General features: G+C 45.4%; 1 protein-coding gene and 1 pseudogene across 1 annotated transcript in view; both read left to right on the forward strand.

Moving 5' to 3' along the window:
• The window catches only part of G3bp1 (G3BP stress granule assembly factor 1), a 31,367-nt gene extending 21,804 nt beyond the window's left edge, over positions 1-9,563 (forward strand). The window contains exons 5-12 of the mRNA XM_021177947.1: positions 318-408; positions 1,821-1,914; positions 3,651-3,849; positions 4,540-4,641; positions 6,319-6,430; positions 6,583-6,711; positions 7,221-7,330; positions 8,138-9,563. Of these exons, the coding sequence (XP_021033606.1) occupies positions 318-408; positions 1,821-1,914; positions 3,651-3,849; positions 4,540-4,641; positions 6,319-6,430; positions 6,583-6,711; positions 7,221-7,330; positions 8,138-8,347 (1,047 nt within the window). The 3' untranslated portion in view covers positions 8,348-9,563. The remainder of the gene's footprint in view (positions 1-317; positions 409-1,820; positions 1,915-3,650; positions 3,850-4,539; positions 4,642-6,318; positions 6,431-6,582; positions 6,712-7,220; positions 7,331-8,137) is intronic.
• Positions 5,669-5,781, forward strand: LOC115032666 (annotated as a pseudogene).
• Positions 9,564-13,001: the final 3,438 nt, after the last annotated feature.

A 13,001-nucleotide genomic window follows, 5' to 3' on the forward strand; every position in this document is an offset into this window, starting at 1 on the left:
AGCCACCATGTGGTTGCTGGGATTTGAACTCTGGACCTTTGGAAGAGCAGTCGGGTGCTCTTACCCACTGAGCCATCTCACCAGCCCCTGATTTTTGTTTTTTAAAGGAAGAAAGGGTTTGCTTTGGTTCACATTTTGTTTTGTTTTGTTTTGTTTTGTTTTGTTTTGTTTTTGTTTTTGAGGGTACAGTCCTTTATGGCAGACAGTGGGAAATGAGGAGGCTGGCTACATTGCATCAGAAGCTGGAAACAGATGAATGCTCACAGCTCAGTTTTTTATAAGTCTTAATAACTGAAAATTTGTTGCTGACATTGCAGGGCTCTGTTGCCAACAAATTCTATGTTCATAATGACATCTTCAGATACCAAGACGAGGTCTTCGGTGGCTTTGTCACAGAGCCTCAAGAGGGTAAGTGTGAATCTGTTGTCATGGTTACTTGTGTGGCATCAGGCTGACTTAAGAGGTTTCTTGTTACACTGTATTTTATGTATTACCAGTGTGAGGGGTCTACAGGGATTTTATTGCTGGGAAGAGACACCATGACCAAGGCAAGTCTTACAAAGGCAAACATTTATGGGGGACTGGCTTAGTTTCAGAAGTTCATTCCATTCTCATCATGGCAGAAAGTGTGCAGTATGTAGACAGTCATGATGCTGAAGAGCCCAGAGTTCAGCATCTAGCATCAGAAGGCATCCTGGAAGAGGCTGATTCTACACTGGGTAGAGAGCTTGAGCATCGGAGACCTCAGAGCCTGTCTATACAGTGACATTGTTTCTTCAGCAAGGTCATGTCTATTTCAATTAGGCCACACTTTCTAATAGTGCCACTCACTCCCTATGGCTAAGCATTGAAACTGTGGAGGCTACACTTCTTCAAACCACCACACCTAGTTAATGTGAATGGTTAGTTACTCTTGGGTCAGAAGCAAGCCAGTTAGCATGGCTCAGTGCAGAATACCATGCAGAAGGCCTGATAGACCTGTGTTGCACTGAGTGGTGGTGAAAGTATGCCATCTTTTTAGGGAGCCCCGGTCTTGTAGAATGGGCAGTAGAAGTACCTGCCTTTGGCTCTGCAGGGAATGCTGTTCTAAAGCTTTTTGCTGTTGAAAGTGTAGAAGGTGCCTAGAAGAAAGGGCAGACCAGGGTGCAGCATCAGACCTGAGGGGGAATATAGTCTCTGTGTGTCCTGAGCTCTAAATATATAGATCTGTTAGGTTCAGTCCTTCTTCTGTAGGCTGGCTTCACCCTCCCTGCACCCATTGTTTGTCTCTGGGGTATAGACCCAGGGGAGACCATCCTACCATCCTGATGAGAACCATGTGACCACAGCATGGTAGCAAGGACTGATTCTCATTGTTCTCTAGCCTCAGTTTACTTGGGGGCATGTGTGCCTTCCAGGTGGACCTTTGTAATAAACGGGGGTTCTGCACTCTTCACTCCTTCTGTATACTTGGTTTATTCAGCCAAGGCAAAAGTAAAGCTGCTGAACCCAGGGCAGAATGACCTCCCATCCCCACCTTGGATTCAGAGCAATTCTGAAGCCTGTGGCAGGCATTTCAGTTTCTCTGTTGCTGTGATAAATAAATAAACTTTGGAAAGAATTTTTTTTTTTCTCACAGTTTTAGGGGGAATAAAGTATCTTGGGGAGGCATGATGACTGGAAAGATTTAAAGAGCCTTTTTTTTTTTTAAGATTCAGTGTTCTTAATTAAAATGCTTAAATTTTTCCCTTAAAGCCTGCCATGGCTTTACCAGATTGCCGTGCTTTCAAGTTTGTGACTATAAAATAATTGTAGTTATTTTACATCTCTTCCTTTTTTAGAATCCGAGGAAGAGGTAGAAGAACCTGAAGAAAGACAGCAGACACCAGAGGTGGTGCCTGATGATTCTGGAACTTTCTATGATCAGACTGTCAGGTAAGGAAACTTCTCTTCACTTGCCCAGGCTTGCAATAAGAACGTGGATTAGTTGGAGACAGACGTGTCTTCTAGGGGTTAATTTCAGGAGGTGAGCAGAGTCTGGATGTCGGATCAGTGGAGAGAGATTGGCAAGTATGTGCCAGCTCATGGGTTTGACCCTCAGCATTGTGTAAGTCATATGTGGAGACATGCCTGTAATTCCAGTGTTCCAGAGGCTGAGGCAAGGGGATTGCTGTGAGTTTGAACATTGCCTGCATGGGCTCAGCAACAAAACTATGGTAATTTTTTGGGAAAATATTTTAATTGTGTTATTTCTTAATAACTAGCAATATGCAACTTTTACTTATTTTATAGGAGATACTATGGAAACTGTTGAATGTGTATGGTTTAGGTTGCTAATTGTTTTGAAGACAGGTGCTCACCATGTAGCTGAGGCTAAGCCTAGAACATTGAGTGTTCAAGATGCTGGGATTATAGGCACGCACACATATATCAGAAGAGTTCATTTAACTAGAGTAATAAAATGTCGAAGCCATACGCTGAGTAATAATGAATTTCATAGCCCAGCCCTGCAGCTCAGAGGAACCTGAGTTAGGTTCCTGGAACCCCGTGTTAGAAAGAGAGAATTGACCTTCAGGATCTTTTCTCACCGCCTCGTGTGTGCTGTGAATTTAAGACTGTCCTGAGGGCTGGAGAGACTGCTCAGCTGTGATAAGGGCACTGGCTGCTTTTGCAGAAGACTTGAGTTTAGTTCCCACCACTCACATGGTAGCTTAGTCCTTGCTTTAACTCGAGTTGCAGGAATCATGTTTTTAGTGCACCTGTATACACTTAAAAACATGTATACACTTAAGAACATGTAGACATATAAAAATACTATTTTTAAGAGGACAGTTTTGGCCTACACTACAAAACCCTTATTTAAAATTTTCTCATGACCTCAAATAATGAGTGTGATGTTGTCTTAGTTTTTTATGTTCCTGATAGGCCACTGTGCCATGATTGTTCCATATGTCAGTGCTCAGTGTTCAATGCTCCCGGTCAAGTGTTTATCAAGGTGTGGTCACACCTGTTCATGCTAGGCTGAGAGTGAAGATGTGTTTTACCGAACTTACTGAGGTCAGGTATCAGGAGGGAGCGCAAGGCCAGGGACAGCGTTCCTTGGCAGCTGGTATTCGGGAATATAACCACTGTTCTTGCTCATAACTGATGTCTTCTCTCCCAGTTAGCAATCCTGGTGCATGGATTTTGTTAAAGATTGATTTATCTATGTGTTATATGTATGTGGGTGTTCTGTGTGCATGTGCTTCTGCACATCAGAAAAGGGCTTGGATCACATGGGCAGTTAGGGCCTCAGAAAGAAAGATCTTAGCCACTAAGCCACTTCTCCAGTCCCCTGGTGTATTTCTATGGGGCCTGTTTTGTGTGGTTAAAGCCACAGATGATAACATTTACTATATTTTGAGACTGGCTTGCCTTACTTGGCTTGCTGGGCCTGTGCTAGGCCTCAGAGAGTTTGATCTTTCGCTAGCCCATTCAGTACAAGGGTTTGGTGATACATATATTAATAAGCTAATTAACATTAACTGAAAACCACTTGATTCTGTTTGGGTCATTATATTTATCAGAATGTAGCTATCAAGCTCTTGTCCTGAGACTCTCTGGAGTCATTAGATGGCTCAGAGTGTCTGGGTGAGTCCCAGAGACAGGTCAGATTTTCCATTCCATGACAGCAATGACTTGGAGGAGCATTTAGAGGAGCCTGTAGTGGAGCCAGAACCGGAGCCAGAGCCAGAGCCGGAGCCGGAACCTGTGTCTGACATTCAAGAGGACAAGCCTGAGGCTGCATTGGAAGAAGCTGCTCCCGACGATGTGCAGAAGAGCACTTCCCCGGCCCCGGCTGACGTGGCCCCGGCACAGGAGGACTTGAGGGTATGGGTTGTGGCTTAGCACTGTATTGCTGTCTTATTACCTGTTTGTTGTTGCTATGCTAAAGGTCAGCTCCAGGTTGTGGGTGGGAGTGTATGTGTCAGGCATGCCCCAGGCTGGCCTCAAACTCCAGACACAGCTGAGGCTGATTCTCTGGCTCCTATTTCCTATTTGTTGGGATTATAGTTCTGTGTTGCCTTGCCTGATTCATAAGGCACTCAGGACTAAGCCCTGGAGTTTGTGCAAAAAAGCTGTTGCTAATTGAGCCACATATTTACTCTCTGCTAGTTTATTTATTTGAGACATGGTTTCTCTGTGTAGCTTTGGCTGTTCTGGAACTTGCTCTGTAGGCCAGCCTGGCCTCGAACTCAGAAATCCACCTACCTCTGCCTTTCAAGTGCTGGGCTTAAAGGCAGCCCCCCCCCCCCCCGCTAGTTTATTTTTAATTTTTTTCTTCTTTATAATTACTTAGTTGACTTTTAAGATGCTCTAACTATTTAGCCCAGGCTGGCTTATCTTAGTCCCCTAAGTACTTGGATTATGGGGGTGTGATGATAGGCAGGGCTGCTTCTAAGGCAGTTTGTGAGGTGGCAGATGCTTGTAGACTCCTGCCTGTGAGTGATGTAGAGATGATGCGGAGCAGAAGTTAATGGCTCTGTGTGGCTCTGACATGCATGTCCTGTTCTTCTCTAGACGTTTTCTTGGGCATCTGTGACGAGTAAGAACCTTCCTCCCAGTGGGGCTGTTCCAGTGACGGGGACACCACCTCATGTGGTCAAAGTGCCAGCGTCACAGGTAAGGGTCTGAATCTAGGACTTTGGGCAGATTTAACTACGCTGTGGACGTGAGGGAGCCTGGTCCACAGGGGGCGGATGGGAGGTGTTTCCCTGGGCTGTGTTGGTTCATTGAGGACTGCAGTGTGGTGAACTGCACAGTAGTTAGAGTAGCACCTGACAGGAAGCAGGGTCTTTTTGATGTGAGTGTGTGCATGCAGGTAGAAGCCAGAGGCCAACTTCTGACATTTTTCCTTGGGAGCTGTGTACTTTGGTTTTGGTTTGTTTTTTGTTTTTTTTTTTTTTTTTTTTTTTGAGACAAGGTCTCTGTTGACCTGGAGCTCTCAGATTAGGGGAGGTTGGCTGGCCTGTAAAACTTGGCGCTGCCTAGTAGTCTCACGTCCTTGGAGCCAGAATTTCTGTTTTTCTAGGTTCACAGTTTTGTTTAAGAAAATTGACAAGATGTGGGAGAGACAGCTCGGCTGTTAGAAGGAGCATTTACTGCCCTTGCAGAGGACTGGGTTCAATTTCCCAGTGTCATATGATGGCTTATGACTGTCTGAAACTCCAGTCCTAGGGACCCCATGTCCTCTTCTGCCTTCAGACGATGCATGAGTTTGAGTGAACAGAGACTCATGGGTCACATACTTTTTAAACATTTACTCTTTGATTGTATGGTTATGAATATTTGCCTGCAAGTTTGTTTGCATCGTGTCTCTCTGCTATCCTTGGAGGCCAGAATAGGGCACTGCAGTTATAGTTGTAAGAAACGAGGTGGGTTCTGGGACTTGAACTTGGATCCTCAGGAAGACCTTACCAGTGCTCCTACCCTACACACATTTATTTTAAGTTATATATGTATATTAAGTTATGAATATATAAGATATGTATATAGATATATACACAGATAAACATATATATGCATATACACACACATATATATGTATATATATATATGTATTTTTTTTTTAAGTTAAAGTGTGCAGGGAGCATGGTTGGATTAATGGCTCAATGGTTAAGATCTTTCCTGTTCTAGTCATTTTTTATAATGGTCATTACCAAGGCTTTTAGAATGCAGTTTCTCATTTGCTGTGGACATGACCATAAAAAGAAATTTCCATGAGGTTCTTCATATGCTGTTGGGAACCTGTTGGGAACATGGTGATGGGTGGATGGCTGGCTGACTGATGGACATTTGAGAAAGGTAACCTGGATGGACAGCAAAGGAATCAAATCCCTCAAATAATTTATTTGATTTAATTTTTAAAAATAAATAATTATATACAGTAAAAAGAAAAAAAAAGATCTTTCCTGTTCTTGAAAGAGGATCTGGGTTTAATTGTCAGCACCGACATGGTGGCTTACAACCATCTATAACTCTAGTTCCAGCGGATCCAATGCCGCCTTCTGGCTTCCTCTGTCAAAACATACAGATGCATGCAAGCAAAACACTTGGACAGACATGTTGGAAAAAAAGGGAAACGAAAAGCCAATGACAGAGCTGGGGAGGTGGCTCAGGGCATCAAAGGCACCTGAACTGGACACGAGGGACCCATTTGTGTGTGTGTGTGTGTGTGTGTGTGTGTGTGTGTGGTATTCCCCCCCCCCCCCCAACACACACACACATCGAAATGTAAAAAGAAAAGATCAGATAAACTGCTTTGGCTTCTCACAAAGGTTGTTCTGTAACCCCTTTTAGCCCCGTCCAGAATCTAAACCTGACTCTCAGATCCCACCACAAAGGCCTCAGAGAGATCAGAGAGTTCGAGAGCAGCGAATCAATATCCCTCCTCAGAGAGGACCCCGACCAAGTAAGAGCTCTGGTGACTTCTAGCTTGGGGTGGTTTTGATATAAGAACTTTGAGATAAGACAAGACCTGGCTGGGGCAATGGAACAACTTGGTTTTGGGCAGAGGGAAACTTGTTTGTGAAGAGTCCCTGAGAGTCTGTTTTGTCTCTTCAGTCCGTGAGGCTGGTGAACCAGGAGATGTGGAACCTCGAAGGATGGTGAGGCACCCTGACAGTCACCAACTCTTCATTGGGAACCTGCCACATGAGGTTGACAAGTCGGAACTGAAGGATTTTTTCCAAAGTAGGTGCTGCTTCTCAGTGTGGCCATGAGTTCTTAGGCAGTGCCACCTAGTGGAGGTACAGGTGTAGTGTCAGGTCTTAGTGGTCTGTTTAGTCCTGGGCACAGTGAGTTTGGGCTGAGTGTTCACTCAGTCATAACTTGTACTTCCCTTGATTGTGACATCAAGTGGAAAATTCCACCTTGACCTCAGTGTCATGAGTTGTACGCATGCTATATTGTTTTATAAAATTCCTTTACAGTGGTATACAAGGAACACGTGAGACACAATGCCTTGTCCACTTGGATCATTTTATTTTGAAGCTCTGATATTCAAAAACCCCACAGCTTTAAGAATTTATGATCTCAGTTTTAAGTATTCATCTAAGGAGCTTATTATTGAATTTTGCATTTTAATGTGACATTTTAGCAATCAACTGCATTTAAGTTCCTAGTTCATCTCTGTCTGATCTGAACTGCATGTGGGTAAGCCGGCTGTCTGCAGAGAAGTTATGAGTGGTTTGCTCTTGCAGATTTTGGCAATGTGGTGGAGCTGCGCATCAACAGTGGTGGGAAGTTACCCAATTTCGGTTTTGTTGTGTTTGATGATTCTGAACCTGTTCAGAAGGTTCTTAATAATAGGGTAAGCAAATTTTCATTGTGTGTGTGTGTGTTATGTGTGTGTGCGTGTGCCAGGTGTGTGTGCGTGTGCCAGGTGTGTGCAGTGCCTTAGGGATGAGAAGAGTGGGATACATGCCCTGGACATGGAGTTACCTATTGTGATAACTCCCAAGGCTTCTGGCTGTTCAGGCCCACCTCCCAGAAGTTGTGAAGTTGTGCTTGCTGGAGACGATGGCTCAGGTGCCTCTGCCCTCTTTCCATCTCACTGTGCTGCACTCCCTCAGTCTGTGTGTGTGTGTGTGTGTGTGTGTGTGTGTGTGTGTGTGAGGAGGGGGGAGGCTGGGGTTTCAGCACTGGCTTGCTGAGTGTTGCTGTGTGTAGTGAGTGTACTCACTAGTATAGTTGAGTGTCATTTTTCAGCTAGGAGGCCATGCCTTCCTTTCTCACCCCTAAATTACAGGACTCTATGAATTTTGTTTAAGTCAGTTTCGTGGTGTTTTTACTTGAGGTACCAGTATTTTGCCTAAGTATGTGAGAAGGTTTTATTCTCAACGCTGTGGAGGCATCTGTATCATGGTGTTTCCTGGAGTTTGCTTTGGTTATTAGTCCAGTGATACTCATGCTTCAGGGCTGTTTACATCGGCACTTTCCTGCTTCTTGCATGGTTCACCACATCTGCATGCACCAGTCACACAGATGTTTTCTGAGCTCAGTACTTTGTGCGAACTAGTTGGTAGAAAGCTGCTTGCTCAGTAGGGTGACTTTGCTCACTTTTGATAGTCACGGTCAGGGCTGATCTGAGTGTCTGCTTTCCTTGGTCCTCACACAGCCCATCATGTTCCGAGGCGCGGTCCGCCTGAATGTGGAAGAGAAGAAGACGCGAGCTGCCAGAGAAGGCGACCGCAGGGATAACCGCCTTCGGGGACCTGGAGGCCCCCGTGGTGGGCCGAGTGGTGGGATGAGAGGCCCTCCCCGTGGAGGCATGGTGCAGAAACCAGGCTTTGGCGTGGGCAGGGGGATTACAACTCCAAGGCAGTGAATTGCTTGGCTCAGATCTCCACACAGCACACAGCCCCGGCTCCTGCAGAATGGTGAATTCCTTCAACCAGCGTTTGGTGTCTCGGAATAGTCTATTATAAACTGCTTGAGTTTGTACAATTTTCATTTCGCTTGTGTTCATGGTGTGTGCTCCCAACCCCCTTTCCTCCCCTGACCCCTTAGTCCTTCATTCCCAGTTTTCCGGAATGATACTTTAGGAGGAATAGCTTGTAAAGAAGAGGAAAGACCGACCTTCCTGCTCANGCTGCGCATACAGACTGGACTTTCACGGCCATTCCCCAGAGGAGCGTGTCTCGGCTTCGCTGACAGCGAATGNTTCACTTGTTGGGAGACACAGGATTTGATAAACATTTTGGAAGCAGGAAAAATCAAGTCACGACTCCTTTCTGGTGTGGAAAAATTGCCTTTTGGCAGGCAACTGGCGCTGGGTCCCTGCTGGTGTGGCTAACTGAATAAAAGGTGGTTGCAGACCTTGGTTCTTTTGACATGTGATTACCAAACAACTCTAAGCCTCCATTTTTACCATTGGATTTTAAATTGTGAAATGTAGCCTGTCAATGTCTAGAACACAGCTAAGGACTTTTGTTGACCTGTTAGAAATTTTTTTTTGAGGTAGAGTTTTTCATGTTTTATTTGTATTTGTAAAAAAAAGAAAAAGAAAAAAAAAGAAAAAAGAAAAAAGGACAAAAAATTCCCACAAGAAAACAAACCCCCAAATCTGATAACAAAAACCAAGCAAAACTGTGCCTTCTATTTATCTTTGATTCCGGTCGGTCCTGGCAATTGTTTAAAGAAAAGTAATAAAGATTCTAGATTTGTTTTCAGATTCAGAGTATGTGGGGGAACTGTAGAATTTTTTTGATCACGTGTATGTGTCGTGTTAACATTGTTCTGCCTTATCCTAAAATCACGCCCCAGACTGGGATGCTGTTGAGGAAGGTGCTTCTGTGAGGCCGGTGACCTCAGTGGCTCTGTGCGCCACGCTCTGCTCTGCTGTCTGTCAGGGTTCCTGCTGGGCCAGAAGAGAAATTTGGTTGAATATTGGACTTGGCTAACGTGCTCTAGGGTCTGCATTTTTTTCTTTAAATCATAGCCATATGGTAAATTTTCTATTTTGTTACGGTTCTCTTTTACTGATGGACAACGCAGTGGGTGTTTCTTGGAAAAGGCCAATTTTTATTAAAATATTTCTGGAAGAAAACTTCATCTGGCAATGTAGACTGCTAAAACTCACTTCCCAGTGTTGTGTGTTGAGTGCTGTGTGTGACATGGGTGAAGGTTTTGTCCACACAAGCCTCTGTGGACAAATCACTATTAGTCTGTAGACAACCAGAGTGTCTGTGTGTGTGTGTCTGTGTGTCTTCATACATGGGTGTACCACAGCATGCTTGTGGAAGTCAGGACAATTTGGGAGCCAGGCCTTATATTCCACTGTTTGAAACGGGCCCATAAGCCACAAGCTTCTATGGGCTCCTGTTTTTGCCTCTCATCTTGCTGTAAGGGCACAGGGATTTCAGGCATGTGCCGCCATGTCTGGCTTTCCTGTGGCTTCTGGCCATTAGTCAGGTCTTCATACTTGCCCGTAGTGCTTTAGCCTCAGCCATCTCCCTAGCTCTCTGACTTTAGAACTGTCACAAGCATGTTATATAGTTTTGTTGTTAGAAAGGGTAGTTGGGATGAAAACGGTGTGAGGTTGTCAGGTTTGGTCTCAGTACCTTACAGATCTGAATATTGGCAGCATCTGCTTATGAACGGAGGTAGCCAAGTCACATGACTGCTTTGCGGTCCGTTTAAACCACTTGTTTCAGGCATCGATAATGCAGACAGACGTGTGCAGTATGTACTTCTGTAGTAAAGCTTATGGTGACAAGAGAGACAACTGAGCCAGGCTTGGTGGCTCATGACAATAATCCCAGCACTCAGGAGGCAAAAGCTTGTGTGTGGTTCTGTGGGCTAACCTGGTCTGTGAAGCAAGTTCCAGTCCCACCAAGGTTGCATAGTGTGATTGTCAAAACCTCACATTACTTCTGAGAAAAGTCCAAGTGGTGCCCAATGGCAAAGGCCTGTATAGTCTCAGATGCTAGAGGCCTCAGTCACAGGAAGAACTTTCAAGTTCTAGGCTAGTCTGGCCCATAAAATATTCTCTGAAAGTCTCAGTAACTCGGGTAGGTCTAAAAATGGTTTTCACAACTGACTACTAAGTTGTGCATTTAGAAAGGAAGCTCTTCTTAGGAGTATTAACCTGATGAGGTGATTAATACTTGCAGTGCAAGGTGAGGGGGTGTCATGGGAGCATGGCAACGACCCACATTCTCTAGAGACCAAGGGTAACAATGATCTGAGAAATAGATAGGAAAGGCCCATTCTCTTCTACCTCAAATAAATGTGTAGCAGTACAGCTCTGTGTGTGTGTGTGTGTGCATGCGCGGGTGTGCATGTATAGGGATGTAGCAGTATTGCTTGTGACTGGTTAGGGAATTGCTTCAGCCCTGCTTCCCAGCAGCGAGCAGCACTGGGGTGGGAGTGTGCTTTGGAAGGGCACAGGCCTGAATTGGCAGCACATTTTGCACTGCTGGAAATCTGGATGTCAGTGACACCATGTGAAACCTAAACCCCAGAGCTTAAGAGGCGCTCGTGGTCGCACAAGAAAGCACAGGCTTTTTCAGAAGTGCCTGGCCCTCAACCTTCTCATGTCAAATTAAGATTTGATTTGTAGGGAAGACTCAGTAGATGGTTGTTAATGAGCTTAAGACCTAGGACCTGTGATGGGTATTTTAGCCAAGTGAGTCTTCGTGTTTTATGTGTACGTGTTTGGGTGAATGTTGGCCATGTGTGTAGGTGCCTGAGGATGCCTGTGGCCCCTTGGAGCTGGAATTACAGGTGAGTGAGCCCTCCTACATAGGTGCTGGGAATCGAACTTATGTCCTGGAAGAGCAGCAAGATACCCTTAGTCTCTGTTGTCAGACCCGTTGGAAGTAAGTAAATCCTAACCAAAACTTTGCTTTGCTTTCACTGGGAGGTGGCATTCCTGGCAGCTCAGCTGCTGCGTTGGAGCAGTGGGGATTGGAGAGTTGAAATAAGGGCCTGTGGCGCATGCTTAATCCTGGTGCTCAGGACACCAAGGTGAGAGGCCTGTGAATCCAAAACCAGCCTCAATTGCAAAGCCTGGCTCAAGAACAATACAGCAAAACAAGTGAACCCACTTAGGTTTTATGTCTGCCTTGAATGATGGCCCAGTAATAAGGGGAAGAGATGGTGAGAAGCAGTTGAGCAATCAGGGCTTCCAGGAGCAGGCAGGGCCTCGGGCAGTACCTACAGTATTGAGCCAGGAGCCCATTTCCTGTCCAGTGCCTAGGGTGGAATTGCCACCCAGAAGACCCAGGTGGCATTCAGAACATAGCAGCACTCCTGCTTAGTGAGCTTATTTGCCCTCTACAGAGCTCCCCCCCCCAACTCCCCCCCAGGGGATGCATTTACTGATGAGCTATGGGGAAGGGAACAGGTGGTTCTGTATGTGTGCAGGAGCTGTCCACCATGTTTTTTTTTGCTTGATTTTGATTTTTGATTTGTTTTTTTTTTTTTGAGACGTCTCACTGTGTATTCCTAACTGTTCTGGAACTTGCTACGTAGCTTACGTAGCTCTTTTTAACTCACAGAGATTTGCCTTCCTCTGCCTGCCAAATGCTGGTATTTAAGGTGTGTGCCACCACACCAGGCTCTACCTTTTTTTTTTTTTTTTTTTTTTTTTTTTTTTTTTTTTAAATAAGGCTTCTCACCTGTTACTCTGATTACGCTGTGATTAAGTCAGTGAGCTCCAGAAACCCACCCATCTGCCTCCGTGTTACACCATGTGTGTCCTACAGACTGAATTCGGGTCCTCCCTTTACAGAACAGTTTCTCCAGAGACAAGGTTTCTGCGTGTCCTGGAACTTGCTCTGTAGACAAGGCTGGCCTCACTCTCAGAGGCCCACCTGTCTCTGCCTGGTGGGATTAAAGGCATGCACCAACACCGCTTGGCTGCTAATGTGATGTTTTAATACCTAAAACTGCCACTTTCTCTGAGGTCCTTTGGCATTCTGTATTCTGTACGTTGGTGTTTTTGCCCCAGGGGCAGTGTTTTGGGTGGAAACATGCCCTGTTGCCAGGCTATGTATGTGCCATGTATGTATTAAGAACTCACTGTTCCTTTTCATTTGACTCACACTTGTGGAATGACCAGTCCCCATGATACTCCCGGGTGTTCTGAGACCATAGCTTCACGTGCCTTCTCCTTGCACATGTGCCTGTGTGCCCCACCTCTCTCTCATGCTGGGTTTTGTCAAGACCTGTTCCTGTTGAGCACTGTAAGTGAACAGATTCACCCCTTTCATTTTGTTTGTCCGTTTGTAGCTCTGTCCTATTCCTGTCATAAGCAGGGTCTTCCTAGAGGACTCTGCCTCTCTCATGGTTCAGCCTGGAGTTGGAATTACCACCGGGTTAGGTTGTGACTTCTTAAGGAACTGAGAAATGACAGTTTGAAGTCCCCATGATGGTTGAGTCAGTGACTGGGGATAGCCGTCCATCGTGTGACGTTTCAGTACAGGAAGTTCTTGGGAGGTTGGGGGTTGAGAGGTGGGGCATGTGTGAGGAGGAAG

This window comes from Mus caroli, chromosome 11 (genome assembly GCF_900094665.2).
Source record: "Mus caroli chromosome 11, CAROLI_EIJ_v1.1, whole genome shotgun sequence".
Taxonomy (NCBI): Eukaryota; Metazoa; Chordata; class Mammalia; order Rodentia; family Muridae; genus Mus; species Mus caroli.